This window comes from Hakea prostrata, chromosome 10 (assembly GCF_041222555.1).
Source record: "Hakea prostrata isolate BN-2017 chromosome 10, UWA_Hpros_2, whole genome shotgun sequence".
In the NCBI taxonomy this organism is placed as follows: domain Eukaryota; kingdom Viridiplantae; phylum Streptophyta; class Magnoliopsida; order Proteales; family Proteaceae; genus Hakea; species Hakea prostrata.
Genome location: NC_142609.1, coordinates 13,766,269 through 13,788,167, shown reverse-complemented (window position 1 = coordinate 13,788,167; position 21,899 = coordinate 13,766,269). Strand labels below are relative to the sequence as shown.

At 37.9% G+C, this 21,899-nt stretch overlaps 2 protein-coding genes across 2 annotated transcripts; one reads left to right on the top strand and one right to left on the bottom strand.

Moving 5' to 3' along the window:
• Positions 1-3,003: 3,003 nt before the first annotated feature.
• Positions 3,004-18,986, top strand: LOC149002022 (uncharacterized). Its single transcript, XM_089137807.1, has 6 exons — positions 3,004-3,534; positions 3,847-3,939; positions 4,099-4,329; positions 4,726-4,828; positions 17,054-17,283; positions 17,832-18,986. The coding sequence occupies exons 1-6, from the start codon at positions 3,209-3,211 to the stop codon at positions 18,046-18,048; spliced, it is 1,200 nt and encodes a 399-aa protein (XP_088993933.1). The 5' UTR covers positions 3,004-3,208; the 3' UTR covers positions 18,049-18,986.
• LOC149002021 (HIPL1 protein-like) lies at positions 18,751-21,424 on the bottom strand. The gene is made up of 7 exons (XM_089137808.1): positions 21,303-21,424; positions 21,027-21,184; positions 20,139-20,924; positions 19,836-20,049; positions 19,578-19,759; positions 19,241-19,488; positions 18,751-19,147 (listed from the first exon to the last, which is right to left on the bottom strand). The coding sequence occupies exons 1-7, from the start codon at positions 21,400-21,402 to the stop codon at positions 18,751-18,753; spliced, it is 2,085 nt and encodes a 694-aa protein (XP_088993934.1). The 5' UTR covers positions 21,403-21,424.
• Positions 21,425-21,899: the final 475 nt, after the last annotated feature.

The window sequence follows — 21,899 nt, the reverse complement described above, 5'->3', positions numbered from 1 at the left end:
GAATCAATGGATTTAATATATATGTTGCAAGTAGGAGAATCTCTTCTCTTTTTTTAGTTACAATCTTGGTAACGAAGGTAAAGAGAGAGAGACACATGTGGTGCTAATATATTGTATATCGTTAAAATTGCCTTCAATTTTTTTTCTTCTTTTCTTCTCATCCTCCTTAAATTTAACACCACGGTGGGAGAATGGTTCAAACACAATCCGCGGTCCATTTCATTAAGTCTTTATAAATGACAAGCAATGATATTTTTGAGTGCATGTATTTACAAATGGACACGAGTCCTAATCCTTTATCTTGATGGCTAGAGGATTGTTATGCTCTTACACCCTTTCACCACAGATTCAGGAGCGGCCCACCCCTGAGGATTAACAAACTGGACTTACAAGGGGGTTGGCCTCCTAAAAATGTGATGTCAAGGGCGTAAGGGGAGCACGATTCTCTATCCATTAGGGTGTGAGGATCCCACACCTTTTACTCCAAAAAAACTGATCCATGCGCAATTATATCAATATCGATAGTTTATCCAGGCTCAACCAGACAGTAAAACCAAGATTTTTAATCCACTTGATTAAGGAGTTCTTCATTTATCATTAAACTTGAAAACTAAGTAACTAATTGGTATTGGATTTCAATTATTGGCTTTGATCAATAGGATTTAACCTAAATATTTTGTTATGCTTAAAGTTGTGAAAATCACAAAACTTGCTTGAGTACCTATAATGATTAATGCTTTAGCTTTAATCAATGTTGGGCTAACCATCATAATTGTGGAGGTTAAGAGTGGTTTAGAAGCACAAGAGTTGCATTAACCAAAAAAAAAAGGGATTTATATGAATACTATAAATTCTTAAACAATTTTTTTCTTTAAAAATTGATTAAAAAAAAAGAAAAAGAAAAATTGAATAAGCAACCTCGCAACCAAATAGAAAATAATATCTAAGATTTTTTTATTTATTATTTCCAAAAAAGAAAAAGAAAAAGAAAAAGAAATTACTATTTAATATCAAATAAAATTGCACCTCTACCAATAATAGAAATAGTAGAACTTCGCACCGGTAGGCTTTGATAATATTCATGCTGTCACTAGAATGAACTCATATCTCCGATAGTCAATCCATTAGAAACATATAGGATCTAGAAAGAAAGAACCGTTCAACTTCAATGTTGCACATTTAATACGCAATACTGTGTTTCAAATGGTCAAGAAAGAAATCTCGACCGTCTATCGCACTTTCAACCACCTGAGAGAAGGATGGTCAAGATTTTGATCTCGACCGTTGCAGTAGGTGCTGTGCATTTAATGCGCAACATTCAAGTCTCGGCGAAGAAGCATATGGGTGGGTTGTGATTAGGATTGCCTTTTTTTTCTTTTCCATTTATTTGCTCAATAATTTAATGGCCAACAATCAGACTGATTCAAATCCTATTTGGGGAATAAAGAAATACAAAGTAGAAAGAAAACATGAAGATGTATAAGAAAGATGATAGCCATGTTGCACCTAACATTAAAAAGAATTATTATAATAATTAAGTAATATTTAATTTTACTAACAACTAATTCCAATAAATATCTCCATTTTTTATGCAAATATTACAAGTTAGATCAATAAAAATGAAAACCATTAACAGATTTTGAACTATTTGGAATTATTTTTTTTTCAAAAAATACAGTAGATGCATAATGCATTGATTAATGGTGGGACTTACCCTATGTAGTTGAAATGGACCATTGATGTTGAGTGCTGGTCTTCTCCATCTAATTGTCTATTTGTGCATGTTGCTCCCTTTTGAGTTTTCACACCTTAAGTCTTATAATAATATATTATTTTTAATTTCAATAATATATATAAGGGAGAGATTATGTACATGCCATACATCTAATATAATCATGTTTTCGACCATTAAGTAGCATGTGTACATTTCTTTATTCCCATCCAATGGTTGTAGACACGATCATGCATCAATATTTGCCATACATTAACATTCAATATAAGCCTAAATTTCATTTGGACCCCTTCAACCTTTAGTCCATAGGAAATGACATTTCCCATTTATTTGCCTTGTGGTATCAAAAAAGACCAATTAAAGATATATAATCCGTTTTATAACCAAAATACCTTGTAAATTTTCAATTTCTATCTTTTAACTGGTAGCATATTCATTTAGAAGTTTATTTGAATACCAAAATTATCAGTACCTGACTGCCTCATACCTCTGGTATTTTTTTTGGTAAGTCAAAATTCATTCCTCGCTCACAAACTGAAGCATGAATGTCGAATTACACTTGGAAATCCAAGATGTGGAAGTAAGTCAATCCCTACTACTTGGTAAGGAGGTTGCCATCTTAGTCAGGGAGCCAATACAACTGTTAGTCTCCCTACGAGAAAAAACGAAAAGAAACAAAAAACACAATATAAAACTCTACTAGCTAGATGCTTGATATTCCAATCAAGGGGTTATCTTCCACTCCACTCACTACCTTTATAAGAGATGTACAATTGAACTTGTCAATCAAGTTATCAAAACTTTCAGCCCTACAATGCAATAGATCCTCCCTTGAAACCAATGCTTCACCTTCGATTGCACTGTTCAAGTTTATGGAATAGATACTGCAAAAGAGGCTAGCCATCATGCCCTCAAACTATAAAACCGAATTCATCTAAACATTTTGTATATGTTGCATCCGAATTCAATTTCACCAGTGTGGGAAGTGTGCCTATTCTTCTTTCTCTTTTTGTAAGATCTAAGTAACTTGAAGAAAAGAAAGTGAAAAAATGTTAGAGTATTTTGGCCATAAAAATGATAGTTGACTTAATAACCATATGCAAAATATCATTTTATTTGTAAATGACTTCATCAAAACTCAAAGGGTCATCAGTTTACAAAAAAAAAAAAAAAAAAAAAAAAAAAACTCAAGGGGTCAAATGAAAATAACCTTCAATTCACATTATAAGATTGTTTGAAACCTACTCAAGCAGGACCTATCTTCTCTCCTTCCCTTTATGCTTTAATCTTTAATGGGGCAATGTGAGAGAGACGGATCTGAATTTGCTGATTACAGATGGGTCTGTGTTCACTTCTGCCTGGCGTGTTACACTGCTATAGGAATATTTACTCTATATGGGCATGTGAGAATGTGAACTCTTCAACGACTCTCCTTATTCTTCATTGCTTCTCACTCTTCTCTCTGAGATCACAGTAATGGCGATTCAGAGGAATTCGAAGTACTATAAGCACAAGCCCAGATCTCCAATTCTCATAGTAGTCATCTCTGTTAGTGCCATTTTGTTTCTCAGCCTTCTTTCCACTTTCATTTCTCCTCCTGGGTTCTCCTTCCCTTCTGCAGGAGCCGTAGTTCTACAGAAGTTTGTGGAGAGTAGGTATCAAAGGCACCATGTCTTGGATAAGTACTTGTACTGGGGTGACCGAGTCGATTGCCCTGGCAAACATTGTGATTCTTGCGAGGGTCTTGGTCATCAAGAATCAAGCTTGCGTTGCGCTCTTGAAGAAGCAATGTTTCTCAATAGGTAATTCCTGTTTCTGGGTTTTAAGCATATCTATTTGAAAGGGAATTTCCGGTGTAATTAAGCCTCAACGAGTTGGGTCTGCGCGTTAGATGTTCTTTTTTTTCTTTCTTCCATTTAGTTGCGGCTCCCAGTCGTTCGATCTGCAGGAGCTTTGATTTGAACCTATTTACATTTTAACATGCAATAAAAAAATTTGGGTATGGTTTTTTGCAGGGTAATACCCAAATGTTTGCTTGGACTTCCTTTTGAACATTGTGTGATATTTCATCATTTTTTTTCATAGTAAATTAAACTTTCTGTTTTCATATGCAGAACTTTTGTGATGCCTTCAAGGATGTGCATTAATCCAATACACAATAAGAAAGGGATTCTCCATCAATTGAGTAATGCAAGTTCAGAGGAAAGGTGGATTCCCGCACCCATTTCTTTAGCATTTCAATGTTGTAAAATCAAGCCTACATTTGTAACAGTTTGTTTCAAAATTTGTTTATCTACGTATTTTTGAACATAATCTTCCCTGGGAGTTATTGCTGTGACCTGAGGCCTCCTCGTGTTATCCTGCAGATGGACAGCAAGCTCTTGCATAATGGATTCCTTATATGATTTGGACCTGATATCTGAAACAGTACCAGTAATCCTGGACAATTCAAAAATGTGGTATCGGGTCCTCTTAACGAGTTTGAAGTTGGGGGAAAGAGGGGTTGCTCATGTGGCAGGAGTAAGCCGGACTGAACTCAATAGTAGCCAATATATGAATCTCTTGCTGATAAACCGCACTGCAAGTCCTCTATCATGGTAAGCTTTAAATTATACCTTTTTAAAGATCTAGACTTTTTCTACCAGTTTACTTAATCAGATTCTGGTAATGTGATACCACATATTTTAGTGATGATCTATTAGAGAACCATTTCATAGTTTGTGAATTCAATAATTTTTTGGCCAATAAAGAATTTCATGATTCAGTTTGAGAGTTGAGCCAATATATATTTGATTGGATATTATGCTGCTCAAACTTTACGTGACATGGTTTATATAGAAATCATTACATGGATTCCATGGTGCTGGCTGTCTTGAATTCTGACTGAGCTGAAAGTTCTGTATAGCTAATCATCCATGTGCCTTCAGAAACTGTAGATAATTGTTAAAATCTTGCTAGTTCTTGAATAGGTCTTGATTTCAGTAATAATCCAGGTTCATGGAGTGCAAGGATCGAAAAAATCACAGTGCTGTAATGTTGCCGTATTCATTTCTCCCTTCAATGGCAGCTCCAAAACTCAGAGATGCTGCTGACAAGGTGTGTAATCTTGAAGCTGACTTCTAAGTTCTGAAATTTTGTGTTCTTAGTTATTTTTGAGAGAAATACAAGTGGCAGCAAGGTTTCTTGCTCTTTGAAGTTTTACGTTGATGAGTTAAACTGTATACTTTAGCTTGACGAGTACCTGCATTTGTAGTGTGCCCCTCCACCAAGATCAAAGGTGATAAACAATTCCTTGACTGGTCGATGCGTATTTAACCAATGAAAATGTCTGTCAATTTCTTCACCACCCAAGTCAGTTTGGTCGTTTTTTTTCTACTTTGTTTGTAATAAATGATTTTTTATCCAGATAAATCTTATCTGGTAACATGTCCATGCCTGTTTTGGTTCCTTGAGTGTATGATTTAGCGTTTACGCATAAAAATCAAACCCGAGTGTTGTGAGTTTTCCTTGGAGGTAAATATGTAGAATTTGATAATGGAGAATTACAATCATGGTTTAGATTGAAACAGAGATTCTAATTTAAGTGTAAAAATTGTTTAAATAAAGGAATGGAATCAATAATATGTAACAAGTAGAAAAACTTATATGTACTGCTAGTAATTTAGTTGATGTGTTAACTGAGTCTGCTGTGGTTTCTCCCACCCCACCTTCAAAATGGGATTTTTTAGAGAATGAAATGACCACAACAATGAAAAAAATTGTTATTTAGTAAAACAGTAAAATTGAACTTACTACTTTGTAATAAGTTTCTGATTTAACCTTAAAATAGAAGTTCCTAACTAAATGATTACCTTCTCATGAAGCTGTTAGATTGCACTGGTCCTTGATCCTGTGTTCCTATGCTGATAAAATCTGACAATTCCCATAGTGCTAATTATCCATAAAAGCCATTGGACTATTCCTCACCATTTCCCACTGTATTAGACATCATCAAGTATGTACGACCACATATCTGTATTGTGATGTGAAAGTACCATAAATTGCTATCATGGGGATGGATGAAAAATCTAATTTACAGTGGTTATGACCAACAGGGTCATCATTCAACTTTGTAAGGAAAGATAACTCAATCGCTCAACTGTCTAATGCTTTGATTTCTCCCTAAGATTTTCATGGTTGGTTGTGCAATATTTTATAGAGAAAGAGAGATCATCATATTTGTTTCAGGATCAGTAATTAGCTCCAATGCTGGACATGCTTGGCAGATCTTAAATATTGTGCTAAATGATAAATGCATAAAAACAAACTCTTTTTTCCATCTGTATTCTGTAATCTCGGAACCACATCATTAAGTGATCTAGGGTCCTAAAATTTTCTGGAGATTAGAATATTCTTGTCAGATAAAAATGTTAGAGGAAAAGATTTTGGCTGTAAAGATGGGTTAAGGTGTAAGAATTGAGAATGAGGAAAGCAAATTGATTGAGGAATTTCAGATCAAGGGTCTGATCTGTCTTGATCAAACCTTACCAGATTTTGGCTAAGATAAATTGGATCCTTAAAGCTAACTTGAATAAGTTGGTGGTTTAAGTCCCACTAGGTTCACTTATTGAGTATTGTTCAACAAAAAAGCACAACAAATCTATAGGAATTAAGATTAGTTTTTTTTTTTTTTTTTTTTTGTGTGGTTTTCTACCCAAATTCCTTAGAACTTCCACAAAAGCATTCCATAAATATTTTCCCACTTCTGGCCAAAGAGCAATGTAATTTCGTGAGAGCTTTGAGGCCTGTAAGAGTGAAGCTTGTGTTATCACCAGTGCAATAATTGCTTCTTTTGAGCCATTTGGTTATCCAAAAGCAAGAACAAATCCAGATTTTGATGAACAACAGTGATACTGATGTATCCAGCCCTAGCCAGCCCCCAATTAGGACTCGACCCCACCCGTGAGCCAGGGCCCCACTAAGAGGAGCCAAATCCATCCAAGGGTCAGATTGGTCATTTCCTACCTCTAGATTGAGTATCCAAGTCAAGTCTAATTAGTCAAGTCAGTTTTATTTCCTAATTTGGAGTCCTAGATGTTGGGTTATTGTTGGTCATTGATTATTAATTGGAGCTATTAGTCAATTTGGATAAGACTCCTAATTTCAAGGAAACCTTATCTTAAGGAGTTTGAGTTGGTTTTAGAGTCCAAATATGGTAAGTATCAGTTTGTTTAAGAGTCAAGTTATTTCCTTTAAAAGAGTTATATTTTGAGTTGTTTCAAATTAGGAAAGACTTCCCTTGAGCTATGGGTAGCTATAGAAGTAGCTTAAGAATAAACTAGAATTTTGGAGAATTGGCTTGTAGAAGTTGTGGGATCCTGAGGGACACCCTATGGCTGGGATTTGTGAGTTGTTTCTTCAAAGCTCAAGGCTTCCTTCACTTCTTCTAACTTTCAATCACAGAATTTCTGCAAGGATCTTCATTATTAAGTAAGAGACCCCAACCCCAACCCTAACCACCTGTTCCTCTGTCCGCAGCCTTCTCAGCCCTTCCTCTCTGTTTCAGACCTTGTATACATCCCCATACCATCGTACATCATCCCTGCCCCTTCCCCTCACCCTCCCCTGTACCCTAGACCTTTCCCTTAGGCCAAGCTTCCACCCCTCTTCTTCTTCCCCACACCTATCAGTCCTAACCTGAGTAGGAACTCCTAAGTCCCAGCCCTAAACACCCCACTTTCACCTTCATTGGAATCACAGACACCCCTAATCTTCATCTAACTTCAGTTTTCCAAAAGTAGCCTTATTTTCTGAGTTTGAAAATTCCTGCACTTCTTCTTTGCTGAGAAGTTGCAGAAATTTCAAAATTTCCAGGAAATTCTAAAACTTCTCAATTCCCATCCCTTTCTTCTTAGTTCATTTCTGGACTACGAAAAATCTACAACAGCACCTTAAGCCACAGAACCAGCGGCCCTAGTCCTAATTTCAACCCTAGCCAAAAGGCCCAAAACCCTAGTTTACCCTAATAAGTAAAAACCCTAATTTAGTGCTAGCCCCATCCTGGAAGATCCTGGATATCCAACCTAAACCCTGGGTTGCATCACAGTCAGACCAACACCATGGTTATGACAGGGAAGAATCTAGGCTCCACAGGCCACCTGTTTTCGTGTTTCCATGATGTCAACTGGTTTTCCAGAGAACCGCCACCTGGGTCTTCTGCCTTAGAGGGAGGGTTTCTCTTTGTGGGCCCATAAAAATTCCATTGGTATGTTGTACAAGTCTTGAAGCACAGCTGCATCAGGAACTTGGCTAATTCCTGATCTGTTACAGATTCACAGATATCTGAAGTATTGGATAAGAGCAGAAGATTTGAATTTTGAATCTTGATAACTCTAGATGTGTTCTCACTTTATCTGTTTTTGGGCTCAGTCAGTGGGCAATTTTGGGTTTGTAATTCCTGCCTGGGTTACCCCAGTCCAGTTGTCATTCAAAATACTGATTTGCATTATGTGGCAAACCAGAAATGATTGACCAACCAATGGGAAAAAGAGAAAGCCATTGTTTCCTGTTGCAGGCAACCTGCTTTTTATAAAGCATTATTTCCTTCATTAAGAGATTGGCTGATCAGGAATTTTGATATTACCCCTAATGTCCTCACTTGTTGAAAATTACAATTAAGGACATAAAATATGATCAGTAATGGTGGAACACAAAAACCTAACTTTAGAGACCAAATATCCCTAGTTTCCAACACCAATGATTCTGAATATATGTTGCTGGATTTCAAACTTCTTCCCTATTGTCTTTACTTTATGTCTTCATTTTAATCACCATGACATGTATTTGACTTACTCCCTAAGATAATTTGCTGGACTCCCCATGATGTAGAATTAAAGACATATTTAAGAGTCAGGCCCATCAAAGAACTCATTGTCAAAAGAGTTTTTGTTGTCAAGAGTTGGGTAGTACTTGAGTTATTAATAGTTAGGTGGTGTTAGCTAGTGGTTCGATGTTATCATTAATGTTTATGTCTCTGTAGAATGCTATATAAAGAGACTTATGTAAGAGGTGAAGAAAAAACTCATCAATTGAAATCAAATTGCTTTGTTAGCTTTCCTTCTCTATGGAGAACCCTTGTGTTTGATCAAGGTAGGTTGGTGTTCGATCCAATCGATGCACCTTGCGGTGTGAAGCTTGGGTGTTACATTCGCAATCCCCTCATATTGTCCCTTCAATTTCTTCATCATAGTTCTGCCCCTGTTTTGAAGATCTATTCAGCCCGTATTGTTATGCTATTATCCTTATAATACCACTCTAGTTTTAGCCCTCTTTCACATCTGAATTCTTTTTTTCGCTAAAAGGATCATTATATTAAGCGAAGAAGAAATATTAAAAATACATCAATTAATACCGTATAAAGAACCAACCTCCCTTACCCGCAATAACTGTTGCCCCCAATACACCCTTCCTCACTGGTTCCTGCTCAGATTAGAAACCACTAACTTATAAAACGAAATCTAGGACGTCTAGAGGCATCCACATCAAGTTCATTAAGGATTGAAGTTGACCAAGGAATGTTAATATCAGAAATTCCTATTCTAGCTGCCGAATTTGCCAAAAAATCTGCCACTGTATTAGTTTCACGATAGCAATGTGAAATCTTCCAATCTATAGTCAACAAATATTCTTGTAACTCTCTCCACATATGAAAGATATACCAAGGTATTTTCTTCTGCTGTATTAAAGTCACCACAGCTTTTGAATCACTTTCTACCCAAAGCTTATTAATTTGTAAATGCCTTGCCCAACGTAATCCGTGAATGAAAGTTTCCAATTCAGTCTCAAAGTTGGTTTTAACATTTAAAAAAATACTGAAATTGAAAACCACCGCAGCAACTTCATTTCAAAAGACTCCTCCACCGCCAGACCTTCCTGGATTGCCTAAAGAAGACCCATCAATATTTAGTTTAACCCAACCTACAGCAGGAGGACACCAAAAAATTTCTTGTGGAGGAGCAGCACTAAAAACAGAGAAGTGAAGGCCCAGTCTTCTTGCATCCGAAAAAATGGTAGGAGTTACTTTTCTTCCATCCATTTTAAAGCCAAACTGTACTAAGTCTGAATTCTATTTCATCTTAAATCTATCAAATCTGAAATTGATTCCCTGTGAAAGGTCCTATTTGGCTACTGTTTTGATCAATCAAATACAGTACTACATTACCCCATACATGAAAATTGTTGAAGTATACATCAATTTGGGAGTTTTACTATTTATGTTACTGTTCACATGAACATTGTTTTTACTGTTCACGTGAACAGCAAAAACAGCTTTTACTGTTCACGTGAACAGTATTTTGCTATTGTTTTGATTATATTGTCTATTTCTAATGTGGGAATCGTGCTACATAAGTTTTAGGAGTTTTTAGAAAGCATAGTTTATATTTTGGTGGTAGTTTCTATTTTCAGAACTTTCTATTTTAGGAGTTAGGAAGTTACTAAAGCTGTAATATTTTGTTTCCTTTTTCTAGAGGACAGTTACTTGTCTCTCAAGTTGTATTAGATTCATTAGAAGCTATAAATAAAAGTGCTCTGTGATTCTAGACTCTTAAGCAAGAATCACAAGCCTCTTCTACTAGTTCTTCATCTCTCTTCTCTTCTTCTTCTTCTCTCTATTATTTGTTTAAGTTCAGTTGCTGTTTTGATTATTTAATGCGTGTTTTCTAACATGGCATCAGAGCAAGTTTAATCAACTTAGGGACCGTTTTCTCTCTTGGTTGCCCCGGTTTTTTTCTTCTTTTTTTTTTTCCCTTTTTCTTATCTAGGGCAGCCCCAACCTTCGCTGCAGTAATTGTGCATGGCTGTCCTTCTTCTTTAACTTTTGAAGCACCAAGTATTTATGTATTAATACTACAAAAAGGCCCTAAGCTTTTTGGGGATATGTCTACCTATTTGATTCAATTGAGGCTGCTACTACCATTTTTTTGTGTGCAAATCTGAAGTTCAATCTGCACTATATTGATGTCTTGGGATTCCTCTTGATTCTTGCAAAGATATGCCCATAATTCGGATTGCAAGACCTAAGTATTGTCTTCCATTGTTTGTGCTATAAGTTTAGTTGCAAGTCGTATACTAGTACCCCTGTTTCATTGAATTTCTTTCTTCTAAAAAATTCTGCTGCTACCTTCTTGCTTTACTACTTCTTCCATTGTTTATTTTAGAATCAAGTTTAGCCTTCTTTTTATCTAATACTTCTACAAAGACCTAGAGGACTACTTTTCCGTCGTATCAAGATCTGTTAGAGTTTCAAATCTAGCACAAGTTTGTTGCTATGGTCCGAGGTCTGATATTATCTGCTACTGCAACAACTATTATTGCACTTCTTTTGAGTGGATTGCTGCAGCGACTACTGCAATTCTGAGATTCCTAGCTGGTTTAGTAATTTTCTCCTGGTCTAATTTGCTCCTACCCTATTTGAGGGTTAGTGGTGGTCCAGAATTTGTTTTCTTCTCCTGGTGAACAAGACTTTGTCTTATGAGATGATTTACTGCTGTTTGTTTAGCTTTATTGATGAATAATACACTGCTTTGTGGCTGCTACTTTTCCTTTTTGGGTTTCTTTTGTGCTCATACTTTAAGATGCTTGTCACTGGTCATCATTAATTGTCACGTGTAATGCTACACGTGAGGGGGAGAATGGTACCTTATTTTATATCTACTCAAGATGGGCTGATGGATATTATTTGTGAAGATCTTTGTCCTCAACTTATGGCATTCTACAACAATATCATTACCTATATTTACCTATATTGTCTTTTGCCTTGCCTATTTGGTTCGCAGTAACCCATACTGTCTTTTACCTTACCTACTTGGTCCGCAGTAACCCATACTGTTTTCTACCTTACCTACTTGGTCCGCAGTAACTCATACTGTCTTTTACCTTACCTACTTGGTCCGCCTGTTTTTTACTTTACCTACTTTGCCTACTTGGCCCGCAGTAACCCATACTGTCTTTTACCTTACCTACTTGGTCCGCAGTAACCCATACTGTTTTCTACCTTACCTACTTGGTCCGCAGTAACCCATACTGTCTTTTACCTTACCTACTTGGTCCGCCTGTTTTTTACCTTACCTACTTGGTTCGCAGAACCCATACTGTCCATTACCTTACCTACTTGGTCACAGTAACTCATACTGTCCTTTACCTACCTACGTGGTCCGTAGTATCCCATACTACGTTACCAACTTGGTCCACAGTAATCAATATTGTTTTTTACCTACCCATACTTCACCTGTTATTTGCCTTCTTGTGAAGCATTTATATGGACATTGGAGTTGCAATTTTGAAGATTTAGTGTGGATATTTCTCCCTGCTACCAGCATTACGTGGATAATGCCTTTTGCCTACCTACTACTTGCGTTCTTGTGAAGCATTTATATGGAATTTGGAGTTATAATTTTGAAGATTTAGTGTGGATATTTCTCCCTATTATCGGCATTATATGGATAGTGTCTTTGATCCTGCTATACTTATGGACTTTGTTCGTCTTCAACATTGTCGATTGTTTTCAATATTGGATGGTTCTATTGCAATGAAGAATTAAAGTTTTTTTTTTTAAGTTGGTGTTGATTATCTCTTGGGTGAAGTTTTCTCAGTGTTTATCGACATCTACCATTGCTACACGATTCAAGATTGGTGCTACTTTTCAAGTTTATTCTTATTGTGCAAGCTGAAGTTTTCTTTGTGTACACTTCAGCTTGAGGGGGAGTGTTGAAGTATACATAAATTTGGGAGTTTTACTATTCATGTTACTGTTCACATGAACATTGTTTTTACTGTTCATGTGAACAGTAAAAACAGCTTTTACTGTTCATGTTTCTGTTCACGTGAACAATATTTTGCTATTGTTTTGATTATATTTTCTATTTCTAATGTCGGAATCGTGCTACATAAGTTTTAGGAGTTTTTAGAAAGCATAGTTTCTATTTTGGTGGTAGTTTCTATTTTCAGAACTTTCTATTTTAGGAGTTAGGAAGTTACTAAAGCTGTAATATTTTGTTTCCTTTTTCTAGAGGACAATTACTTGTCTCTCAAGTTGTATTAGATTCATTAGAAGCTATAAATAAAAGTGCTCTGTGATTCTAGACTCTTAAGCAAGAATCACAAGCCTCTTCTACTAGTTCTTCATCTCTCTTCTCTTCTTCTTCTTCTCTCTATTATTTGTTCAAGTTCAGTTGCTGTTTTGATTATTTAATGCGTGTTTTCTAACAAAAATGATTCTTATAAAACCATATACTACCTCTGTCCGTCACTTCTCACATAGTAGTGCAACCTATCCTATAAGAGTGCCCACTGCATCTTCCTGTCATACAGGTGTTAATTCTCAAAAAACATAGGAGTGCCTGTGCATATCTTTCCTTTCTTATGTGTTGAAGGGTTGTTTATATTTAACAATGCATTTACAGTGTCATCAACACTCTTTTTGGTGTTTGATGGAATTTCCCAGATGATGAGTAACTTAAGTAAGCTTTTTATTGACTAAATGGGGGTGGTGATGCAAATCCTGGGATGGCAGCCAACTCCTTTTGAGTCAATGTTTATGGTAAACACAAAGCTTTTCATATCTTTTCTCACAACTTCTTCCCAAAGTAATTATTGCTCTATCCCTTTGTCTTTTTAACCTCTTTAGTTAGCCCCCCCCCCTCCCCCCTTTTATTTTTTAAATACTTTAGGACTGTGCTCAAAGGCTAATGCAACCTTAAGTTTCAAAATCCTAAAACATGGAATTATGGACCCATCCAATGACAAGAATCTAAACATAGGAAGGTTTTGGAGATTCTGTAATTGTGGAGACAAATCGGGCCCTTAAGAGAGGTAATAGAATATGGAAATGTCAACGATTGACTCCAAAGAGGCTAGGACAATTGTGGAAGTTAAATAAAGATCGGGTAGCATAGAAACAACTTTTAGAGTATGAAAGCTATTTGGTAAATCAGCAATTAAAGAGGCTGTATTTAGACTTGAACTTGTCACCACTTGGTCATAGTGGAGCAACCTTACTATTGACTAGTTATAGTTGCATTTGGATGTTGATTTATGTCAGTCAATAGAAGGGTGTTCTTTATGGTGTAGGATTTTTGAGGTACTATATTAGTAGTAGGTGTTTGTGTAATTTTTAGTAAATTTACCTGCTTTTGGAAAGTTAGATCTTTTTTTTTTTTTTTGGGGAATAACAAAAGATTCATTACCCAAAGGAAAAAGGAGGGGGGTGTTAAGAGAATACCTGAGAAAGACAGACACCTTCAAAGCCAGCAAGACACAAAGGAAAACAACAAGGCAAAGGAGAGCTAAGCACAAAAAAGGCCTAGAAGCGAAGGCTGAAAACAAGAAACTGGATTAGCTGTATTTTTCCCCGTTATTTTTTTCTTTTTCTTTCTAGAGGTTTTGAAATTGACAATGAAGTCTCTGTTAATGCAGTAGCACCCTTTAGTGGAATGGTTGCTTCTCTTAAGACCATCACTCTCTGAAGTTTGTGAGAGAGAGGGAGAGCCAGTGTTGAAGGGTCTCTTAAGCTTGGTGTCAGAGGGGCAACCTACTCGCAATCAAAGGTGTCCTCATTGGAGAGAGAGGGGCTAGTAGCATTGATTGTCTTGTGAGAGGGGGAACCACCCCTTGTGACCTCCAAACACTTATCCACATGTTTGCCAATAATTGGGGCCACTAAGTAGACTAGGATTCTCGTTAAGATAAGAAGTTAGAGATAGCTAGGTTGGATGGAAGAGAGGAAGGGGAATGGGTAGGGGGTCTAGGCCTAGATGAAGGCGAGAGGGAAGGGGAGGAATGGGCGGTGGCTAGAGGCAAAGAGAAGGGAGGATTATGGAGAGGTGGGTTGGGATTTAAAAGGAAGGAGGAGTTGGGCCTAGTAGAAGGCTTAGGAGGGGAGAGGGAAGGGAAGGGGTATTGGCCAAAAATTAAAAGATGGCCCAGGCACAAGGGGGATGAAGGGAGAAGGGGCGGGCTAGGAGAAAGGGAAGGGGGAGGGCCCAATTGGCCAAACAAGAGAAGGCAAAAGGGGAGGGAAGGCCCGAGAACTAGAGGAGGGAAAATGTGAAAGAGATTACAGGAGGAGAGAGACTTAGAGGATCTTATAGGGGATTGGAGGGCAAGAGGTGAGGGGACTAGGGGAGGGCTTGTGGTAGGAGCATGGTTTTTGGATAGGATTTCCAAAACGGTGAAAGGGGCAAAAGGAGGGTTCAAAGCATTAGGGGTAGAGGCCAAAACGGGATGGAGACAATAGGCATAGGGTTGATAGGGGGGGGGGTTGTGCAAGGCTTTAGTATGAAGCCAAAGGAAAGTCTGCAGGTGACAAGGGGGCTGCGGTGGAGTCAGCGAAGAGGATAAAGGTAGGGAGGGGGGATGCAGGGGTTTTAGTTGTGGCCAGAATAGAATACCAATTCTGGCCATCGAGGGAGACCACTGGTAAAGCCAGCCAAGGGGTTCTAGACTGCCAACAATAAGTTAGTAGGGGCCCATTTTAAACGCTGGTGGGAGGACTAGCGGTGTTGGGAAAGGGGGGGGGGATTCTAGCAGAACCGAAGAGGAGGGAGGTTAGAAGGGGCAATCGGCTGGTTGAATCACAGGGCTGATGACCAAAAATGCTGCAACAAAGGCAAAGTGGGGGCACCCAATCAAACTTCACTTCCTGCTTGAAATATTGACCATTGTCCTCTGTAACAAAGATTGAAGAGCGCAGAGGAGAACCAGCAGATACTTCAATGCACAGGCGAGTGAACGAGAACCGGTCCTTCAATTTGGTTTTGACGTTGGAGAAGAGGGGGCGGTATGTAGGGTGGATCATCAGCCCTTCTTCACATTAGTAGTGAAGTGGTAACCTCGGGAATGATACCCAAAAGGGAGGGTAGGGTGGTTCTCACGGCTGAGTTGAAGCTTCTTGTGCTATTTTCTTAGGAATATTAGACGTTTGCCAACCATCCAAGGCCCTTCTTCCCTGCTTGCGCAAGTCTTCTTTGTCGGAGAACTTAAAGAGGAAGAATCCTTGATCAGGCAAATACGTTTCCAATGTCTTAGAGACCTTTAGTTGTTTGTTCACCGAAGAATGGACAATATGGAAAGGAGGATGGGAACCGAGGAAATGTCCCACGAGACACCTACTCTAGCTGGATACTTCATCATCAAGAATGCCATCAGGGCAATACTCGGTGATCTCACTGTCAACAACAATTTTTTTTTTTGGGGGGGGGGGGCGGAGGAGGGGTGATTGGATGGGAGCATGGCTGTCAAAGCGTTCACCTAGGCGGCTAAGTGGTTTTTCAACAGCTTTGTTTTGAACCGTTTAATTGACGCCCAACTTGCAAAGGAACTTCAAGGCCCAAAGTGACATAGAACTTATTTTTTGCTCCGGGGGCGCTATCCCCACACCCCCACTGGGGCGGCCTCCCCACCCTCTCACAGGGGACCAGGACCCCGTGTCCGTCAACAACAGAATGTGAAGCATAAGCCATATTCAACATCAAGAATCAATGAATCAGTAAATGCCTAGGCGGACGCTTTGATAATCATGATTTGATGAGATGAACTTATGTTTGTGTTCTTTTTTTGAATAATTTTTCATAATTATGATTCTTGAATGCTTGTTTTTTTGGGAGGAATGTGACTATTGAATATTTGTTTAGTTTATTATAAAAAGTAGTTGTATTGAAAATTTTTGACCCAACCGCATTGGTCGCCTTGCCGCCTTGACAACCATGGATGGGAGACCTTCGGAGGCAGGGGGGGGGGAGGAGAGGGGAGGGGGAATCGGCCATGGCTCCTCTCACCATCTTGACACTTTTTATCTTTATTTGAAACTAAACTTTACTCCATCTGTTCGTCCCTTGTGAAGCTTCCAAAGTGAGAACTACGTCTTTTTAATTACTTGCTGCTTTATTCTTTGTTTAATTTTGAATTTTGGGATGCTGACAGTTCAGCCAAAAGGTTGGATGTTTAGAGTATTTAACCCTAGGCCTTCGACCATTATGTTGCATTATTGATTGAGGTTTTGTTTTATTTCATGTGGCACTATAAATGCATAGTAAGGTCTCCAATTGTAAATTATAAGGAAATGACTAGAATCATCTTGACTGGGCCGTGGAATACGTCATATTCTTAGTTTATAGTATCTAGTTGTTTTAGTCTTGGTGTTCATCATGTAGTGTTATTTTGTCATGCTGTTTCTTATCACGTATCCTCTAGTGTGTTTGATTGAACTCGACTACAAGGGCTTTACATTGTTTAATTTCCCCTGTTCTCGACCATTCCGCCTCTGAAGCTATATTAATGCCACAGATTAAGGGTCTTCTTGGTGATTATGATGCGATTCATGTTCGTCGAGGCGATAAGATCAAAACTAGAAAAGATAGATTGGGTGTTGACAGGAGCCTCCATCCTCATCTGGACAGGGATACTCGTCCTGAATTTATCCTTAAAAGAATTGAAAAATGGATCCCACCAGGACGCACCCTTTTCATTGCTTCAAATGAAAGGACTTCAGGATTCTTTTCTCCTCTTGCTATCAGGTATATTTCTTGGTGCTCTTCATGTACATTTTCTCCCCATAAATTCTCTATGTATATGATATAATACACGAAAAGTCTGTCCCATGTATAGTTTCTCTTATTTTTTGGGCCATTTTATACCAATGCATATTTTGCAGGGAAGTGTCCTCTGGCTTTTTGCATGGAAAAATGGGGCTTTAGTTATTTGGTTTTCTTTGGTGATTGTAGGTCCCATTAATTAGCAAATCTGTGGGAGAGGTTTCCCACAATATATATATATATATATATATATATATATATATTTTCTATGGTGGGAGAGGTTTCCCACAATGTCAGACTGCAATTTCCCACCAATGGGTTTTGTGGAAATGGCTCATATACATGGTGCATAAGATGTGAAGAGAGCGGAGGGAATCTGTGCACTGGCATTGTCGGCATCCTTTCTCCATTGTCTGAACTTAGAAATATATTGTTTTCATATGCCTCAGGTGTTATACACCTGGGAAATGATTGTCATTGCAAGCATGAACAATGAAGTTGATCTTAAGAACACATACTAATTTCTGCAGGTACAGATTGGCATATTCATCAAACTATAGCAGCATCTTGGACCCGATAGTTGAGAACAATTACCAATTGTTTATGATAGAGAGGCTAATCATGATGGGAGCAAAAACTTTCATTAGAACATTCAAGGAAGATGACACAGATCTCAGCTTGACAGATGATCCAAAGAAGAATACTAAACTTTGGCAAAAACCTGTTTATACAATAGAGGAAGAGTGAAGCTGATCTCCCTTGATGTCAGTTTCTTTTGATTAAGCCTGTTAAATGTTGGCTATATCTGTTTGCTTCTTATTCTTTGCTCTCATGGCCTTCTATCCTGCAAATAGCAAATGGAGAACGAATTCAACACTATGAATCAAACTTTCTGGTCTTTGGTACTGAAAGAATGGGGAGAAATAGAAGTCATGTGGACGACGTTGTAAAGTATACTTCGGTGAGTATACTTCGGTGAGATCTACTGAAGAAGCTTCCTCTGAAACAGACCAAGATCTTCTGCATTCTTGTCCTCTAAATTTTTGTAATCTATCACCTGTAGTCAATATGTTCCTCTAATGCAGATCAGATGTGCTTTTGTATTAATTATCCTTGAAAGTGGCTTTTATTTTAGTATTGAAGGGAATCAGTTTTCTCTCAAAGGGACTGTGGCTTACACCATTACTCCCATATCTCTTTTCTCTTTCCCTTTATTTTAGCAGGTGAAGTGTTATCTAGGTTCCTCTTGATGGTGCAGTGAGAAGAATGAAAACCATGACTCTTATAGAGGAAAAAAGTGTAACACTTTGTTTTAGTCAGGGATCAATTATCTTCTGGTTCAAAAATACTGCAACACCATTTAAGTGATAACCTCAGATAACACATTGCACATAAATGATAGTGCAAATTAACTTCATTCAACAGGCAACAAGCACATCAACCAAAAGCTCAGAAAATAAGTTCCTGTAGAAGCACTAATACTGAAAACAAAAGCACCAGATTACAATGCTGAATCTGCAATGAGCTTCCAGATGATGATTTCGAAGAACCAGAACTTCCAGTAGCTGTACCATTTTCCTTGGAGCAAATGTAGTTGCAGCGACTTGGACGAGCGATTCTATACAGACCGCCGCTGGCAAGAATGTAAGCATCTTTCCTGTTATCCTCACCAAATGAGATTATGAAACCCAAAGTAGGAGTGCTACTTTCATCTATGAAGTTGCATTGAGTTGGAGAGTCATGAGCGCACGCAAATGTAACTTTCTCGTTGATGAACTTTCCACTGTTCTTTGGGTTTTCAGTTCCAGTCCATATAGCTTCACCATAGAAATCAGCATAGAGGTATCTGAAACTCATTTGACGACTAGCATGTAACAAAAGAAGACTTGGATTTCTACAACATAAAAACAATATATAATTTGTACACACCCAAACTCACCTTCCATATGTGCATGGATCAGTCATGGATCGATAGAAGTTGCCTCCCATGACTGCTGCTCCTTCTGGTTTTATGTCCTTATTTATACTAGAATGATGATAACCCATCACAGGGAAGATCGGATTGATTGAGTTTGCAGAAGTATTTCCACCAGGTGATTGTTCAGGAATGTAAAGATAGGGTCCTTCATAGACTCTCCATCCATAGTTTCCACCCTTTGTGATAATATCCACCTCTTCATATCTATCCTGTAACATTCTAATGTCGTTAGCAACATTTTGACTTCGTTAGATCTACGAGAAGAGAAAATGAGTTACAAACAAGTAGGTTTCTGAACCTCGCCGACATCTGCACAGAGGAAATATGAAGGTCTCTCTGAGTCAAAAGTACATCTCCAAGGATTTCTTAGCCCCAGAGCCCAAATTTCAGGCCTCAAGTCACTGTCTAGATCAAAAACTGGATTATCTTTAGGAATAGAATAATTTCCCCATAAACCAAGTGAATCTATCTCAGTTGCACCTGGAAAATATACAAGAACAGTAACTGTGAGAAACAACCCAAATATGTTCTGAACTGTTCAGAATTAAATACTCACTTGGAAAGTTATCAACATCAAGCCTCATTATCTTCCCAAGCAAAGATTTCTTGTTCTGGGCAAAATTGTAAGGGTCACCTACACCTCCACCATCTCCCATCGTGAAGTACAAGTATCCATCAGGTCCAAATAGAATTTGACCTCCATGTTGAGTACTATATGGAAGTCCCATAGTAAATATTCTTCTGACTTCTAACTTGTTACACTTCATTGCCTGGGGAGAAAATAATGATAGAAATCAATTAGAAAAGCTACTGTTAGCAAGAATCATAACAAATAAGCGTGAAGTATAAGGAATCTTACCGAGTTAACCTCTGTACCATTTGCTGTGTATTCTGAGACAATACTATAAAATTGGCATGCATAACCCTCATAGGAATTAGAAATATCTGAAGGATTACAATTTACATCTGAATTACACGAGCACAGTCCATTACATCCTTCCCATTTAGACTTATCACAATTGAATGAAACAAAGAAGCGACCATTTTCCATAAATTTGGGATGAAATGCAATGCTCAGCAACCCTTGCTGGTAGTCAGCATAGACTCTATCTGTTAAATCTAGAAATGGTTTCAGTGCATCAGATCTTAATTGCTCCCCGGATCCTATATCAGGAACAGTTGTTATCCATATTCTACCCTGTTGATCAGATATGAAGACGCGGTTTGATCCATCAGGATGAGCAATTAAGTTAATGAAAGATACATCAGAAATTTTCTCGAGGCACAGAACATTGGGGGGTTGCACAGTTTCATTCTTTAGCAACACTTGGTCACCATCAAAACATACTGAATCAATGCTGGAAGCTCCACCATATGCTTTGCAGAACCCATTTTTTGAATGCCATAGATCAGTTAACTTGGAAGAAGTGGAATTAACTAATGTTCTAGCAATGCCTTGTGATGGTGCAAATGGAGAATTTGACATTGAAACACAGTAGCATGCTTCCCAGACCTTTTCACAAAAGCTAGTTCCTGCACTGATAGATTGAGTTGAACCTGCTGAGATGGTGGAGTTGCATAGGACAGGAACTGATTGAAATCCAGCATCAATCTTAAATAACTCAGCCGAAAATGGATCACAAACCTGCAAAGCATGCAAATCTGAATTACCATATTTGGTTTCGTATTTAAACATCAGTGGTATAGCATCTTGGAGTCAAAAGTTTGCATGGCCTGGAAAGCTTACTGCACAGAGAACCGATTTCATAACAGAAGCACAATTAGAATCCAAAATTTTCATAGACTGAAACTGTTTCTGCAATTGAAGATCCTTGGTAGAATTACAGCATGAACTTCCTTTATAAGGACAGAAAGTGAGAGGAGTCATTAGAGTCAAAGGTGCAGCTGTTACAGTCAAGAAACTCACAGTTCAGTTTGAGAATTTGCAAATCAAAGCATTAGCAAAAGAAAAACAAATAAAAAAGTTCAGTAAAAACAAGAGAAGATAGAGAAGGAGACCCACTATAGTCAGTACATAAGGGATGTGAGGAAGAAAACCCAGAATGAAGAAGTAGCAACAGAGCATACAGGATGGCAATGTAAAGTTCAAAACCTAATGCCATCCCTCTAGGTATAACCAGAAGAAGTAATCAAGAAACTCAGATAGCCCATCCTGTGCCTTTGTCTTCTGATTTATAACCAGTTGATCATATGATTGGAAAAAATAAAATTGCAGAACAAGACTACTGGGAGGCCAATTGGCTAGCTTCTGAGCTTGGAATTAAGCTAGTCTTTCAGAATTAAAGAATCATATTAACTGTATGTGTACGGATATATTATATTAGTACAGTTATGTAAAGGACAGAGCTGAATTAACAAACCTAACCTAACTGCCAAAGAAAGAACTTAATCTTTGAAGATTCATTTCAAGTTGGTCAAGACCATGGGAAGAGACAAAACAAGAACAGGGAAAGAAGACAAACTACAAAAAAGAAAATCATGTCTCCAGATTAAAGTGACCTATTTTGTATATGCTTCTTCTTTGTCTTATTAGAGTGACTTCTAACATAAATAAGAAAAATTAATTGGACTAAGTCTCTCTTCAAAATCATGACACCTG

Bases quoted from the DNA above. Each gene is read 5' to 3' on its own strand.
- LOC149002022 (XM_089137807.1), top strand. From the start codon at position 3,209: ATGGCGATTCAGAGGAATTCGAAGTACTATAAGCACAAGCCCAGATCT. The intron at 4,330-4,725 runs GTAAGCTTTAAA...GTAATAATCCAG, and splicing joins ACTGCAAGTCCTCTATCATG to GTTCATGGAGTGCAAGGATC. The intron at 4,829-17,053 runs GTGTGTAATCTT...TTAATGCCACAG, and splicing joins TCAGAGATGCTGCTGACAAG to ATTAAGGGTCTTCTTGGTGA.
- LOC149002021 (XM_089137808.1), bottom strand. From the start codon at position 21,402: ATGGCATTAGGTTTTGAACTTTACATTGCCATCCTGTATGCTCTGTTG. The intron at 21,185-21,302 runs GTGGGTCTCCTT...TGACTGTAACAG, and splicing joins TCCCTTATGTACTGACTATA to CTGCACCTTTGACTCTAATG. The intron at 19,760-19,835 runs GTGAGTATTTAA...TATATTTTCCAG, and splicing joins TGATGTTGATAACTTTCCAA to GTGCAACTGAGATAGATTCA.